Below are 17745 nucleotides of genomic sequence, written 5' to 3' on the forward strand. Positions count from 1 at the left end.
ATGATAAACAGAACACGGAAGTTGCCATTTCCTTAGGGAGGGAATTAACCCATAAAGACAGTAAGTTGAGGAAGTAAGGGAGCCACTTAGATGGAGTGGGAAGTGAAAAGGTTCAGAGAGTGGCAGCTACTGGTGAATTCTCTTCTCGTTTGACTCTTCTTTCTTGATTATGGGCAGAAACCTGGAATTTATGATTCTGTAGTGGCTTGGAGGATCCAAACTAAAATTCCATATGGGTTCTGATTTCTCAGTGACTATTTTCTACACTTGGTTAGGTGTTATTGACTCATAAAGTAACATAACAGTAAGTTCACATAGAAAAGTGAAGCACTTCTGGGTGAGAACTATATAGCTATACTGATTTGCCATTGGCAGGGAAATCTCTGGTTTCCCAAATTCCATAGTCACCTGGAATGCAGAAAAGAGCTGTCAATCTCACAACTGTGGAGGCTCTCCCTCTGGAAATGTTAACCCCTGTCTCAGGTACCTCTGTGACAGTGGGCTTTAGGATAGGCCTCATGGCAGGATAAATGAGGGCCAGATAAATCTGTATGTCATCTTTCATAGAAAATTTCATTTTCTAAATGTTCATTTTTAAATATTTTACCATATTTGGAGTGAATCTCACAGTCATTGGTTTCTTACAACAAGCATTGGCTAATATTTTGTTTCTTTATTATGCATTTTAATATATCTGAAATTGAGATTTGTCTTACCCAGCTTCTGCCCTCTAGCTAAGATGGTTCCTTAGCTGTCTCCAGATATGAGAATGAATATACAATTATAAAACAAAGATAAATCAATCATATTGGCTCAGAAAGATTTCCTTATATTTAACTAGAAATGTTCCTTCTGTTTGAGATCATTTCTTTTAATTAGTTCCTCACAGAGGTAAAAACATCATTTTCAGCAGCATAATTCTATGTAGTCTCCCCTCCCCCCTCTGGCCCTGAACAATGATACTTGCTGCATTAGTTTTGTTTGGTTGAAAGGAGACAAAGTGACTTCTCAGGTACCTATGGAAGGAATTCTCTTCTAAGTCAAGGGACAGCGTTGTCTCTTTCTCCAATCTACTTCATGTTCTACCTTAGGCATGTATGCATCTAAAGAATGATCCCTACTGTTTCTCCTATGTGTCTTTAACTGAAACAGTTTTCTCCTGAGTACTCCGAAGTACTCAGTACTCCAGAGTACTCAGTGGCAGGGCGATACCACCATGGAGTGTGATGATCTGAGTGGTAGAGCTGAAGTTTTCAAGGAGAGGCTGCCATCAGGGGAGGCTTTGAATGACCTCTGAAGTACCAGATTCTTATTTTACTTTTCCAATTTTGACGAGAGGGATATTCTCCCTTCAAAAATGTTTCATAAACACTACACCACAGAAATTAAACACTTCTAATACGATAATGTAATTATTCTTTTTATAGCCAGAAAGAACATTGTTCTGAGTTTTTTAATCGTTGGAAAGGATCCATTAAAAAAAACTACAAATATCTCATTTTCTTATATTTCCCTTATATTCTTACATATTTCCCTTATACTTCCCTTATATCCTTTGCCTTAATTACTAATGAAATGATTTATTTATTTGGAGCTGAGGGTGGATCTTATACATTCTGTGAATATCACATTCAGAGGAATCCTGCTTTGTGTATAGAAACTGGTTGAGTGTAGAATCCTTGAGACCCAAATTAAAATAGATGGATGTTGGAATGGATTGGGCTCCCTGCTAATTGCATTTTCTATTATTGCCTTGTTTCCTCTTGGAGCTTTAAGCCATTAAGGAAAAGATTAGGCAGAAGAGAGGCTAGAACCAAGGGTTCTCAGTCAGCGATCACCAGTGGGAAGAGGTGGCTTGGCATCAGTATAAAGCTGCAAATGAGAGCCCTAGAAGCAGACCAAGAAGAGAACAGAACCCTTCTACATAGAGGGTTATAGTAGGCTCCTCTAATGTTTAAACAACTCCTTATTTGCAGGGGGCCTCAAAAATAGACCCATGCCTCCACACTTGGGAGAGGCATTTTGGGGAGTGAGGAGGAGGGAAGGTGAGCCATTTGGCAAACTTAATCGGCTCCAGAGCAAGAGTTTCCCAACACTGAACAGGGCACTTTATTGCTGTCAGTCCCTTTCTCTGCAATCTGAAAAGCTTCACCATGTATCCTTAGGGATGACCTGGTCTATTGGAGGCTTTTGTTGCTGTTGTTGAAGATTTTTGGCAAACATATGCAGTATATAAGATAAGTAGAATTCTAAAAGACCAAAACAAATACACACATAGGATGTCCCAGAGGCAAATGGCAAGAGATCTCACTCTAAGAGATCAGGACTGTTTTCAAAAATGTTAGACTTCTGGCTGTCTTCTTTCCTAGAGATCAGACTTCCTTACTGCATCTAGAAATGTTTACATACATTTGATTTGCTTTTTCCTTTGTTTATGCTGCAGCTCTTAATATGACAAATGCCACAGAGAGAGGTATTTAAACCCCCAACGTGTGCTGTGCTCTCAGTGATTGCAGACTTAATAAAATTTGCAGTGGCCCTGTTCCCGGCATCAATTCTACCTGTTTGATGCCACTAACAGCTTTGATTTGCTGTCATGAGTACACTGTGTATTTAAAAACCAAAGAAAAGAAACAGGCATAAACCTTTGATAACCCGGGGGGCTATCATGGGGAAAATTAAATCTGCATGATTCATAGGGTGCATGCTCTAAAAGAAGGGTTTGACCCATTGATTTCAACTTTAGGGGAGATTATGCTGCATTCTCATCTAGAAAGTTCTGTAGTGCTTTTGAGAAACAATGGTAAAGTGGTCCTTTAGTTGAAGAGTTGTCAGTAAAGTTCTCTAAGGACAAAAAAAGTTATATAATGATTATGCACTGAACATATAATACTTCAAGGTGAAGAACAGTTAGGCCCTCTTTAATAGCTTTTAAGAAAAGAAAATGTGCTTCAAAGATTTGTCTTCAATTATTTAAGATAATCAAATTGATATGATGTTGACATTATATCGTTTGAAATGAAAAGTTATTGGGACCTAAAATATGCACCCTCTAATTGGAGTAAGCTTTTATTTTCATTGTTTAGGTATTAAAATGAGATGTACAAGTTCAAACATACATTCACCAAAAAAAGGAAAAATTCTTTCTCTTTAATGCATTAATTCATCCAACAAAGATTCCTTGAGCAATACACCAGGTGCTGTATGAGACAGAGAAGACCATGTCATCACGGCTTAATTTCAAAATGTAGCTGTTTTGAATCATGCAAAGGTATCACAGAAAGCTATCAGGACTCTATGGCAATATGGAATTCAAATAGTACATTCACCTGTTTCCTTCAGAGATCAAATATGTGACTTTCAAATTTTAATTAGCATATTTATTTCCACCAATGATAAACTATACAAGGCATGATTTTTGGAAGGAACTTAATGTACTGGCTAATAATATGGCCTCTAGATTTTTGAGAAAACTGCCTGGGCTCCAGAGACTAGAGTCAACTGCTTAAGTTCAAACCGTGGCTCTACCACTTACTACTTATGTTAACCTCAGGTGGGTTACTTCGTTTCTTAGTGCCTCAGTTTCCCTACCTGTAAAATAAGGTGAATAATACTTCCTATCTCATAAGTTGTAAAAGGATAAACCTCAATACCATGTTTAAAGCTCTTAGAAGAGTGCTTGGAACAGAGAAATCACTCAAATAATAGTTATCAATGTTAGATCTAGGACTAAAGTAACTTCGATACAATGAAAGCAACGACTTAAGCAACTGGAAAGACGTTTACAGCTCTTTACTCCACGTGTAATCTTTATCCTTGAGGTAGAAGCAATAAAGTTCAATGAAAAAACTAAATTTTTATTTAGAATAGAGTTGATGTTTTATTAACTTTGGTTCTATCAGAAGAGTAACCATCGACTTTAAAATCTGAAATGAGCCCTAGACGTTATAGCTCAATCCCTTAGTCTTCAGATAAGGAAACTTGAGACCAGGAAAATGATTACTTTGCCTAAGTTATCCAAGACCTTGGATGTCTTAACCCCTAGACCAGGACATCTTTCATTCCCCCATTCTTGAGTCTTTTCTTTTTCTATGTTTATGTTACATAGATCAGTACTCTGCCACTTACTAGTTACGTGAGGTTGGATAATTTACTTAACCTCTGCAAGTCTATTGCCCCCTTTGTGAAATGGGGGCAATATGACTTGGAACATAGAGTTCTTAAAAGGGGCTGAGATAGCATATATACGGTGTCTACATGGTAGCTCTTCGATAAATACTGGCTGTTGTTGGTATTGTTGTCTGTTTTTTACATTGTTATGAAGCTCGATGACTTCTATCCAGAGAATATTGCTGGTTAGGCTTCTCAAATTTCATAAATAGAATGTCAGCATTACCAACTGCTCCTCTTGCTTCCAAAGAACATAAATCTACCCTCAATCAGCAATGCTTCGTCCCTGCATTCTTGGTACTTGTTAGAGATTATAACTTTGGTTTGGCCCCATTGTGACAAGTGATATAAGGATGCTTATCTAAGGAGCTGTATGAAGATGTGCCTTTACCGGCAAACTAGAAATGGGCTGTTTAGAATCAAACTGTCCCCCCCTAAAAAGTATAAAAACAGGAAAGTCGAGGCAACCTTAGTGCATACCCCAAGCTTACATCATATTTTGTTCACTACAGAAATAGCTGTTTGCCAAAAATCTTGTTGAAAATATTGATCATTCCATCACTCACCGCTCTGCAAAGCATCTTAAGTGAGAAATTGCTTTAAAAATTTAGTGCCTGGGAAGAAAACAATGGTCTCTCTTGAGACCATTTTGCTCTCCTTCCTGTAGTGAGAACTGCGTACTTTATTTTCTTTTACTTAATTTTTTGCCCTAGCTTGCATGTATCTCAGAATTCAGTTTGAAGCTTAGTCATAGTATCCATTACACTAAACCAACAAGAGGTCTCCTTTTCTTAAAACTAATGTGTTGTTATTTCATTTAATTTACTGTCACATCATGGATTATACTCACTTCAAAATTCTCTATGAAAAGAGATGGAAATAACAAAGCTGATAGACGAATGGAACTCTTCCTCCAAGGTAGTGGTTTCCAAGCATCAGTGCACATCAGATCTTATTTAAAGGCATAGCTCTAGGTTGCATTCCCCAGGGATTCAGATCTGATGCGTCTCTGTTAAGGCCTTTTAACAATCTCCCAAATGATCCTTACATAGGTAGTCTATGAACTACACTTTGAGAAACATTGATTTAAGGATTTCTACCTGGAATGTCTTTATTCCAGATGAAGCTTAAAAATTTAAGAAGAAACTTAGCTTATTCACCATTAGTATTAGTATAGCTTCAAATTTATTCATTTGTTGAGTGCCTACTATATTCCAAGTAGTGAGGTAAATCCAAGGTTACAGAGATACATAAGACATGGTTCATTTCTTGAAAAGTTTTCAAATTTAGTGAGGAAGGTGAACATGCAAACAAGTAATTACAGTAATTAAAGTTCAATATATTTGCAATGATAGAAGTTTGGGCAGGATACATGCACAGGACAGGGGAGACAGTGAAAGGTCAGGGAAAGCTTCAGAGAGGTGAGGTCCCACAGGGCTTTGATGGATGAATGGCAGCTCATGGTACAGATCATATCTCAGTGAGGGAGGGGAAAAGGCAGATTTATCATGCTAGCACAGGCACACTGACCCCTAACCAGGGAGTCAAAGATGGACTAAAGAGTTTGGGATAGTATCTATTGGAGGTGCTATGAAGACCAGAAGGAGCTGCAATTTGACTCACAAGCTATTTGAGTTTATAGTCTACGCTATCTTTCTTGGGCATAATTTTAAAATGGGTGTATATCTACCATCTCATCAGCATGGGACCCTACAGTTTGGAGGCCTATCTATGGTCCTATTGGAACATCCAGAATCCCATCTCAAAGGCTACAGAAATGTTCCCAAGCCAAGCCACTTTAGACAACCAGGATATTACAGTGTCACTTAAGATTAAGGTTGTGACTCCTGTTTCTTTTCCCAGCTAGAATTTCTGGTCAGCTAAAAAATAAATAAATAATTTGAAAATGCTGGTTGTTATTAAACTTCAGCTTCTTTGACTACTGTCAGAGCTCAGGTATCTTCCTTTTCATGCGATTAGGTCAAAATGTCATTTAAAAGTAAACGAAGATTTTGATAAATATACTGTAGTTATATACAGTGTTAACATTGGAGGAAACTGAGTGAAGAGTACCTGGGAACTTTTGTATGCTTCCTTTACAGCTCTTCTGTAAATCTAAAATTATTCCCAAATAAAAACCTTTTGAAAGGGTAAACTAATAACGACTTCCGTCCTCATCATCAAGCTGTTTAGCATCTCTTCCCATTAAAACCAGAAGATAATTTTTTTAAGAATGAAAAAAGTGAATCAGAACCGAAATTCAACTTTTGACTTACAGTTAAACTTGTAATGTATTTTCAGAACCATTTTAACAAAAATATTCCTAATAGTTGCTGTAGCTACATCGAGGACTGAAGTCAAAACAAGTTAACTTTGTGTGGCTTTTGTCTGATTTCCTTGGTAAACATGTCTTACTCACAGTCATTATTCACCATCCATATTTACAAGCTAGGAAAATGTTATTATCTCAAAGGCCACAGAAATGTTCCCAACCCAAGCCACTTTAGAGAATTGAGATGTCACAGAGGCAGGCCAGCCTGACTTGGAGGAGAGAGTCACAGTTTGTGAGGGTACCATGTATGTTTTTCTAAAGGAACTTGCGCTCCCATCCCTTCAGAGATGGAGCCACAGTGGATAAACCTCTTTATGCATTGCTCTGCTTCAAAGGGGACAGAAATGTAAACAGTGGCAGCACACCAGGATCGGGTTTCTTTGCTTTAGCCACCAAGAAGTCAGGAAAGGAAAACCAAGTATTTACTTAGGTTTATCATTACTATTGTCAGGTTTTCTTTTAATGATTGGAAAACAAAAGAAGAATCTGTTCAGAAACAAAGTACCACAGAGCCTCACTGTGATTTCTTTTCAACCACTCCTGAGCCATTTTTTTAAGTATAAAATTAAAAATTAAAATGACCTTTTTTGTTCTTTGTGGTGGTTGTCTACTAACAGGAATCTCTGACTCAATAATTCTTAAAATACAATGCTATATGAGACACATGTAGCCTATTTAAGAATGGAGTCAAATCATCTAAAATTGATTAGCATCTATGTTTTAATAATAGGGCCTGAAGAATGGATTTCTCTTTCTAGAGTGATTCTTCTCGGATAATTGAGGAATGGATTTAAGCACAGGCTTTTAACACCTACAGAAAGGCTATTCAACATGATCAATATCTGGGATGCAGCCAGCTAAGGCAGACTGAAATTTAAAAACAAGATAAAATAAAATAACCTTCTACCTCTGAAGTCAGTTGGAAGAACAGCTTTCATCAGTCAGGGAGATACCATAGAGATAGAAATAGCAAGCAAGCAAGCAAGAAAGAGCTAGAAGACATGGCTTCAAAATTAGCCTTCAGTACCTTCTAGCTGTGTCTTAGTTGCTGTATTAACTGGTTTGTACAAATCATTTCACTTCATCTTCTTCATAATTCTATGAGTTGGGAGTCGATACCTACATTTTCTGCATGAAGAGGCTGAAGTTCAAAGAAGTTGAGCAATACCACAGATCAGACAGCTAATAAGCAGTAGAGTGAGGACTCAAACCCAGATCCACTTGCCTGGTTTGTTTTAAGGGTATTATATATAGCTGTAAGGAAACAATTCTAGTAATATGATTTTGATTTCCCAATTTCTGAGTATGTCCTTAGAAAAAGCCCTAGAATGGTATTCTTAGAGTACCAGAGATTTCCTTAAGATATTGCCTAAGAAGAAAATTATAAATGATGCCATCCTACAAAGAGCAAAGAATGTGCTATTTCAGCCTCCATTGAGACTTCAACTCTAGATAGCCAAATTCCTATTATCTTCTTGGCTTTCCTCACTTTTACAGTCAAAAGAATGGAAACCATCTCACAGGTCTGCCTGTTCTCTCTTCTGGTTTCATTTCTTTCTTTCTACAATATCTACATGACCTGTATTGTTTTACTAAATATATTCCTTTTATTTCTGCCACCAGAGAACCTTGATGTCTTTCCCTCCTTCCATATAACAATACATTTCCCCTCCAAACTTCTTCTCCCATCAACTAATACAGTGAACTGAGTAGGAAAAACTTAATTGACCTTAGAATCAAATCATATTTACTCACTCTCACACACACACACACATATTCAAATTGGGGAGATAGACCTTAATAAAAGCAAATATAGAAATGAGTATTGGGTATTCAGGACTTTCAGTGGAACAAATGACCTGTTTTATTATATGAATGCAAATAAAAACTTATGCAAATTTAGATTCATAGAGGTAGAGTATTTAGAAAGAGTCTTGCTATTCCTTGAATTTGTGAGACTCTAGGTATATGTTAGTTTTAGTTCCTGGTACCACAAGATAAGAGGATAAATTACGAAAAGAGGGAAAGATAAGAGGTGGTTCAAAAGTGAGCAGTCAGGATGGTAAACTGGGGCTAGCAAGCTTGGAAAAATGAAAATATTTGATGGATTTTTTTTTTTTCATTTTTGTCCAGTGGCTAGAAGTAGGAACTAGGTCTTGGCGGGGTGGGGGGGGGTGATTATAAGGAGACTGATTTTAGTTTGATTTAGAATATATGTGTATATATTTTAAAAACATAGTTGTTTAAAATGGGTTGATATGATAATGCTGAGTTCCTCATAAACCAAAGTATTCAAGAAAATGATGGATATCCTCTTTAACTTGGATGTTGATTTTATCTCAGATTATTCCAATATGAGAAGTCTCAGATTCTCTGTTCTAAATGTCCTACTGAACAATCCCAAGAAAGCAGAGATGGAAAATGAATCACTATCCAACTCTTTTTTAAAGAATTTCCTTTTTCTACAAGAGACTGCTGGACTTTAGGGGAAAAAAGATGGCAAAAGCAAAGTATGCTATGCTATTCCCTCCTCTACCCCCTACTCCCCACTCCCCAAAGATTACAAATCACATTGGAAGACAAGACTGATGCAGTACACATAAGGCAATTAAACGAAAATTTAACAATTAAGTGGGAATAAAGACCATGAAACAGAATATGTAAAAATTGATAAGAGGTAAAGCAATCAGTTTAGAAGACAAGAGGGATCGTGGTAGGCTAGGCAAGCAGGATACACGGAAAAACTAGGACTACAGTTTGGCCTTGAAATAACAATCTCATACACTGAATGCGTGTACTCAACCTTAAATAGTTTGCAGGTATTCTTGCATATTTGTCTCTAATTTAAAGTAACCTCAATTGTATGTGCATGTGTGTGAATGTGAATGTGTATATTAACACATAAGCATATGTAAATATGTATATATAAAGATGCATATTTGCATTTGTGTGTAGAAAAAAATTTTGAGAGTCTATATATGAAAGTATAATTTCTGGTGGAACTTCCAGACCTCCTCCTAGGAAAATGGCAAATCTTAGACATTCTTTCATCTTCCGAGTTGGTTCTACATATCTGCAGTGGAGGAAATGGGTGCATTAGTTCAAAACTGCTTCCAATTCCAAACAAATCAAGTAAAATGAACAATAATAACAATAGTAACAACACGGTGAAAGATGGCAAAGGAAAATCAGCATTGCCCTCAGAGTCTACTTTAAAATACAGCCCAGTAAAAGATCACTGGTGTAAAATTAAAAGGAGACTGAGGATTTACCTGTACTTGCTCTAGAATCCTAGTGAGAGTAGTGTAAGAGATGAGTAAATAAAGTTCTCAAAACTTACTAAGACCCTTCAACTTTAGTGGAACAAAATTTTGGAGGTATAGCAGCCAGGTAATAAAGACATTTAATATTCCCAGAGAAGTCCCTTGCCCATCTCAGGCACTCATAAATAGTTATTTGGCTGGTGAAAAAAAAAAAAAAAAGGTTTTTTTCTAAGCTTAGAAATAAGCACAATTGTGCTGACGAACTAGAAAGACATGCCCAGCCCAAAGGCATTCAAATATAATTTTTCAGGTCCAATCTGGTCCAACTATGAACCTTTATTTATTTCTTCTGATTAAGGTCTGTGTGGCAAACAGGGAATCTCTGCAGTTTTCAAGTGTCGAGATGACCAGTTTTTAGCATGGGAAAAAACTCATTTTTAGCCAACATGACCTTGATACTTAAAAAAATAAAATAAGAATGTGCCACGGACTTGATTGGTGGAGGTAGGGAAAGTTCAGAGTAAAATCTAACTGGGAAATTATATGTTCACTTAAATTTAAGAGTATTGGGTATTAAGTACCAAAATGAGGCCTTCTCACTGTGATGCTAGGTTAGAACAGAAGATTTGGTGTCTGAAAGTTGGAGTGGCATTTCTGGCTCTGCATCTGCAGCAAATCTGTGAGTCTCAGATTCCTTGTCTGGAAAATGGGCTGAATAATATCAATCATGTACAACCACAGAGATATGGTGAGGGTTAAGTGAGATAATGTACAATGTGTGTGAAAGTCTCCATAATCTGTAAAGAATTATACCAATGTATTCTTATCATTAAAAGTAGTTAACAATAGCATTGCCATTTTATACTAAAAACAAATATTGTACTTGGCTTATCACTAATTCAAAGAAAGGTCTATTCTAACTATACTCCAATAAAATTAAAATATTTTTTAAAAAACAAAGAAAGGTCTAAATTGACATGAAAAAATAAATCTTCCTGATAGAAAAATAGAGCTTCATGTGGGCTCTACATCTGATATGGTTGTATTAAACATTTTGGAACAATTAATTTGGTGGTTGTCTCTTTTCTAGGATTTTTAAAATTCTAAAAATTCTCAATTCCGTATACCCAATTTAGATATTTTTATATTTTTCTTTGTAGCTTGCTTTACTGGTTTTTTCCTGAAAGAGAATGACTTGCTCCTCTCTGCTCTCTGAGCAGCCTCTGGGAATTGATACAGAGGAGAGAATCTCTGTTGGTTGTAGGCTCTGTTCTGCAGACACCCCCTAATCCTCTGTTTACCACAACATGAGTCTATTACCATAGAAATGATAGCTGAGATCCCAGATTCAACATCACTGACTTCACAGCAGGGCCTCGTAAGCGGAGAAGCCACGCTGACAAGGAGAAGCACAATCACTACTACTATTATCAGAAGAGTAGACAGTCTGTGGCCTTGAAAGAAAGGGTAATTGTCAACATCGCAATAAAAATGCATGAATGAGCTGTGTTGTTGGGATATGCTGTAGCTCATTTTCTGTGTAACACTGCCTGACTAAAAGTAATGATTTGAAATTTTATGTCATTTAATAGTTTGCTTTTAAAAGGTCAGCAGTTTCACTCGATTGCATTTGTCTCTCATTGAGATAAGAAACAAGCAGATTCTAATTCATCTTTACAGTGCTGTTTCTGTGCTCAAAGATTTCCCTTTTCATGATGCGTTGTTTTTCTTTGTGTTTGTTTGTTTGTCTGGTTTCTATTAATAGAAGAGAGTGAACCTGAGCAAGATACTAAAGGTATTTTTTTTGCTTTCTGCACTGCTTCTTTTTAAATGTATGGTTCCATTCCATTGTTTATTTCTCTGACCTTGTAAACAACTCTGAGTGCCATGATTTTGTAAGGAAATAACAAACGATGTACGGGGACTATTAATTCAGCATTTAACAGTGTTATTAGATGGGCTGCCTTATTACATAATATAGTTATTGAGCATTTACTTTTATTAAGAAAAGTTTAAATCAACAGAAATATTTAAACTTTGTACCCCAAACTCTGAAAATGCAAACAAAATGAAATGACGTAAATCAGCATGAGAATATAAATCTCACATAGATTGGAATAGAAAGATCCTCTGACCAAAAGCCTTGGGGGGACAGGAGGTGAGGGTGTCGCAATCTTTGGAGACTTGTAAAAATGTCAAGGTGCCAGCTTAGGTTTTTACTGTCATTACTTGAAGTGGACAAGTATTATGCAACTGCTCCAAACCAAACCAAATCAATCAAACTGTTCTAATCTAACTTTTGTATATTTTGGATGAAATTCACAAGTTCTCATATAATACAGTTTGGCTCTAGGAATAAACCCTAGGGTGGTATTCTTTGAAACAGCACCTCCTTATCTTAGTATTTCAAATAAGGTATCCGAGATGTCTTCCTATTTCTAAATATCAGGCTGCTCATAACTAAATTTAGATAAAATTATTTCACCTGCTCCTGTGTGGTTTTGGGGGGGTTTGTTTATTTGTTTTTTAGTTTTTGTTTTTGCTTGTTTTCAATTTACTCCTGTCAGTGCTGGTTTGAATCAAGTAGCCTCAAAGACCTCTTTAAGAGAAGCTAGAAAATTAGAAAGAAGGAAAAGAACGAAAGAAAAAATTCATGCAAACTTATTGTGTCCTTTGAAATAATTGCTCAGAAATAGAATTTATAAGGGACTTCAGTATTCTTCTGGTCCTACTCGCTTACCAAGAAAAGAGAGGCAATTCATCTCAAGCCAAACTGCTTATTAATTTCAGGATTTAACTTGGGTCCCCCTCCTGTTAGGCTTTCCATTACCCCACCAGGGAAATTTCAGAGTGTATAATGGCCCTACTTCCTTATTACAAATTCAGATTACCCCTTAAAATGACAACCAATAATAAACTTTATTATATATCTGAAAGTGCTTTGAAAAATGGAACGAGGAAGATGGGGCGGTGTGGGGGGGAAGGAGGGAGGGAAGGAAGGAAAAGAAAAGAAACAGAGAGAGAAGGGAAATGGGAATACAATACGGTTATATTATACAGAACTTTGGAATCACTGGCTACTTAAGTCCAATTTTGGATACAGGATTCTCAACCTGCAGTTAGTATTGTAAACTTACCCCAGAGAAAGTAAAGCCCAAAACTCAGGACTAGATACCATGAGAGAAAACCCAGGGATAAATAGATTGCCCGTGTCTATTTTACATGTTGCTGATGAACAATAACGTGCTTGCCCATAGGAAAGCAAGTCAGAAACAGCTCACAGTGAATTGGAGAATGATGGATAAAACTATTTGTAGAAAGAACAGTTGGATAATTTTTTTCTTTAAAAATCCACATCAAAACAATTGTAAACATTTTCCAAATTACTCAGTAATGTCATGCCCCTTCTATTAAACAGCTTGTTTATGCAACAAAAACACTTTTATATTGTCTTTCATGCAAATAAAAGGTAAAATAGGGATATTCAAGGGACATTTATTTGATATGAAACCTATCACATTACTTTTAAAATGGATGACTTAGAACGAATTTTCAGTTTGTGGCTACCGCTAAAACAATGGGAGTTTATTATTGAACTATGTTTAAGTTTATTATTACAGGTATACTGTTATCCATGGGCCAGTCTGGCATTTATTTTTAATGGCAACTGGCTTTATTGTTTTTAATGTTTGATAAATGTGGTGAAATTTCCTTCTCCGTCCCTTCACCTTTTATGCTTGGAACTGGTAACAAATACTGATGGGTATAAAAATTTTAGCTTTATTGCTGATAAAGCTGGATTGAAAAATAAAGCTTCCTCTCCCTTCATCCAAGAATTAGAGTCAAGTGATCTACTGATTCCTCCCCACACCTCCACCTTTCACCTGGAGTCGTAGGATGGAGAAGTCCTGACCTGGAGAATGTACCTACTGCATATTACCCCATACCCTTCTTGTTTGCTGGGTAGCTGGCAGAAAGATGGCCCAGAGAGGATTGAGATACTCATCATATATACAAGCACTTTTCCCCAATCTCACCAATCAGAGGAGTCACTCATTCACTCATTCAACAAATATCTATTGAGTGCCTACCATGTACCATGCAGGGCTCTGGATCGATTGATCAATGAACCGACCAATGATCTGTCTATCTATCAATCAGCTTGTGTTAATGAACAGAGCAAGCTTTGCCCTTCTGATGCTTACATTCCAGGAGAAGAGACAGCCAACAAACAAACAAACAAATCAATACTTATGACATGGTGTGAGGGGGATGTGTCGAGAAAGCATTATGAGAAGACATCTGAGTCAAAACCCAAAAGACGTTTGCAACCTTCTTCGAGGGAGGGAAACTGGCAGGAAAGGTGTAAGCTATCTTTCAATACTGAAAAAAGAGTCAAGTTTCTATTTTATCTTTTGGCAAGAATGTGGGAGGGCAGGAGAGACCAGCTTCCCTTTATTTCCTGGCCTTTTTTTTTTCTCTTAACCCATCAGACTTAACAATGAAACCCATGATCAGCCAAGGGTGTATCTGCCCCCTTGGAGCAGGAGACCAGCAGGTTGTCAGCACGACCCTACATTCATGAACCCACCTGCAATGCCAATGGTGCTCCTTTCTGTACCCTCCTGTGCCCCACTGGACCTCCCAGAAGGTTCTGATATGGGACAGAGCAACACATTAATTAAATTAACTCCAAGGCTACGTTGACCTCTAGAACAATGATGGACTCTGTTTTAGTTACCATCGCACATAATTCTTAACTGTGTTGTGCAATGTGGATCATCAGAGGTTTTGCAATGAGCCCAAATGATATTCCAAATAATGTAACACCAGCCAAAAGAAGAGAAAAAGCCATAAATTACAAAATAAATAAATAAATAAACAAACCCTTATTATTAAATTCCAGGAAGAATTTAAAGTCCCCAAATGAAAATTCTTGCCTTTGTAAATTAAAGCAGAAAAAAACAATCTAGATTTCATAGTTTCTTATGCTTCTCATCTTCAGCCAGAAGGCTCTCATTCAGGTTTAAGGGCACACTGACTATTGTCATCTTCAGCAGCTGCTGTCTACACTTTTCCAGCATTCATGGAATTGAATTAAACCCACTCTCAGTCTTTCAAGGATCCTGCTTTTTTTCCCAGATTCTCGAAGGCAGTGGGACCCATAAAATGATCATTGCAGTAGACTCAAATTCAAAAAATTCTGGACACACAAGTATAGCCCCAACCCCTACAAGAGTTATTTCAGCCAAATGATGAATGTGGACTCAATTATGTTGTGCAATCTAGGTCTCCATTATTGTTGCCAGAAAACATCAGAAGGAAAAGAATCCCTGGGTGTACCCTCTCTCGGATGCCAGTCACTCTGTGTTAGTTGTCAAGGGTCCACAACCTGTGAACTTAGACTAAGTTGGGAGAAATCTCCTATCAGGTGTTCAGATGGGGTACCATGTTTGTCGCTCTGGAAGAAATGTACACTGCCTCCTAGCTGGCTTGTCTTCTTGAGAAATTTAGGCTTTCCAATGGGGACAGCCTCTGTCTTCTAGTCTTGATTGACACTTCCTTCGGACCCATCCAGCATTTTGCAACTTTTTAATTTTCCATTTCACCTTGGAGCCTTGTTTTTCTGGAACTCCAACAGAGGTGCAGCCTTCACCCCTATTTTAAGAAGGCAGTTTTAGCTCTCACCGCCAGGCTCTCAGAACTGGCTCCATAATTTGTGGACCAGGTGCAAATGACAGTGAGGGCCCCTAGTTCAAAAATCACTTATAATTTCAAGACACAGGCAGCAGAAAAATAAATGAAGCATGGGGCCCTCTAAGCATGGTGCCCTGGGGGACTACACAGGTCACTCGCTCTTGGAGCTGACCCTGCTGACCACCATAATGACTGCTATTCCTCTTGCTATGGAATTTTTCAGGTTATAACTATTGCCTGCTAGGGAAAATTTTCCCTGAGTCCCACATTTTGTTTCAATTTGGAATCATCCCCCACAGAGCTCTGATCTAAAACTGTTGTGGTTATTTCTGAACTCTTAGGACTGACATCTCTGATAAATGTTTTTCCTCAGAACCTTACCCTTCTTCAGGTTTTAGGTTTTCTAGTACCTTATTCTATTTCAATGGCAAAAGAGGAACGTGTCCCATTGCATGTTTCTCTGGAGCTGTAGAGTAGGCTCTACTGCAATTTTCAAACTTTTTAATGTTAAAACTTTTCAATCTTACAAAAAAGTAGGTACAGTAATATATTAATAGTAAACTCCCATGTTCCCATCACCCAACAGCAACAATGATCAATAGTCTACCATTTTTGTTTTATCTAACCCAGTACCATTTTATTGCTGCTGGTTTATTTTAAAGCAAATCCCAGACATGAATTCAATCAGTCCATGTGTACTTTAAGGCTTTTTAACGCAGTCACATTACCATTTTCATTACCCCATCCATCCCCAGTTAGCACTAATTTCTTAATACCATTTACTACCAGGACAGTGCAATTTTTATTTGGTTGTCTCAAAAAACTTCTTTTTACATCTGATTTGTTGCATAAGAATCCAAATGAGAATTCACACATTACATTTAGAGCTATGCCTCTTAAGTCTTTCTCAATCTATAACAGTTCCCTCTTTTTCTTTTTTCCCCCCAATGTTATTTATTTGGTGAGGAAACAAAATAACTTGCCCTGTTCAATTGTCTATATTTGGGATACGATTGAATTGTATCCTTATAATGTTGTTTAACATGTTCCTCAATCCTCTATTCTTTTGTATATTGGTAATTAGACCCCAGGACTTACTTCAAATCAGGCTCAATTTTGTGTTTATTTGGGGCAGGGGGGAAAATTCAGCTTCCTTTTAAACATTAAATCCACTTTTTTTTTTTTTTTTCACACTTTTGCCTTGAAGTTGGCACCTTCCTTCCTTTTTCTTTCTCCTGGCTTTAGGGTCCAACATGTGTATTTCTAGCATGCTCTTCTAGATTCCACCTCTTAGAGTCCTCAATATCAAAAGATAGAAAGGTGAGTTCAGTGATGTTGAGCATTCTTTCATGTGTTTGTTGGCAATCTGTATATCTTTAGAGAAATGTATATTTAGGTCAGAAATGCAAATGAAAACCACAATGAGGTATCACCTCACACTAGTCAGGATGGCCATCATCAAAAAATCTACAAACAATAAATGCTGGAGAGAGTGTGGAGAAAAGGGAACCCTCTTGCACTGTTGGTGGGAATGTAAATTAATACAGCCACTATAGAGAACAGTATGGAGGTTCCTTAAAAAACTAAAAATAGAACTACCATATGACCCAGCAATACCACTACTGGGCATATACCCTGAGAAAACCATAATTCAAAAATAGTCATGTACCACAATGGTCATTGCAGCACTATTTACAATAGCCAGGACATGGAAGCACCCTAAGTGTCCATCGACAGATGAATGGATAAAAGAAGATGTGGCACATATATACAATGGAATATTACTCAGCCATAAAAGGAAACGAAATTGAGCTATTTGTAGTGAGGTGGATGGACCTAGAGTCTGTCATACAGAGTGAAGTAAGTCAGGAAGAGAAAAACAAATACCGTATGCTAACACATATATATGGAATCTAAAAAAACAAATGATTCTGATGAACCTAGGGGCAGGACAGGAATAAAGACACAGATGTAGAAAACGGACTTGAGGACAGGGGGAGGGGAAAGGGTAAGCTGGGATGAAGTGAGAGAGTAGCATCGACACATATACACCACCAAATGTAAAATAGATAGCTAGTGGGAAGCAGCCGCATAGCACAGGGAGATCAGCTTGGTGCTCTGTGACCACCTAGAGGGGTGGGAGAGGGAGGGTGGGAGGGAGTCTTAAGAGGGAGGGGATATGGGGATATATGTATACGTATAGCTGATTCACTTTGTTATACAGCAGAAACTAACACAACAGTGTAAAGCAATTATACTCCAATAAAGATGTTTAAAAAAAAG

General features: G+C 37.3%; 1 protein-coding gene across 5 annotated transcripts in view; it reads left to right on the top strand.

Moving 5' to 3' along the window:
- Positions 1 to 17745, top strand: part of MUSK (muscle associated receptor tyrosine kinase) — a 91194-nt gene that overhangs the window by 36216 nt on the left and 37233 nt on the right. For 2 of the 5 annotated variants that reach the window (XM_036855894.1, XM_036855897.1), the window contains exon 6: positions 11531 to 11560. The exons of the other annotated variants lie outside the window; for them this stretch is intronic. In XM_036855894.1, the coding sequence (XP_036711789.1) occupies positions 11531 to 11560 (30 nt within the window). The remainder of the gene's footprint in view (positions 1 to 11530; positions 11561 to 17745) is intronic. 5 annotated transcript variants of the gene reach the window in all.

Source organism: Balaenoptera musculus, chromosome 6 (genome assembly GCF_009873245.2).
Source record: "Balaenoptera musculus isolate JJ_BM4_2016_0621 chromosome 6, mBalMus1.pri.v3, whole genome shotgun sequence".
NCBI lineage: Eukaryota > Metazoa > Chordata > Mammalia > Artiodactyla > Balaenopteridae > Balaenoptera > Balaenoptera musculus.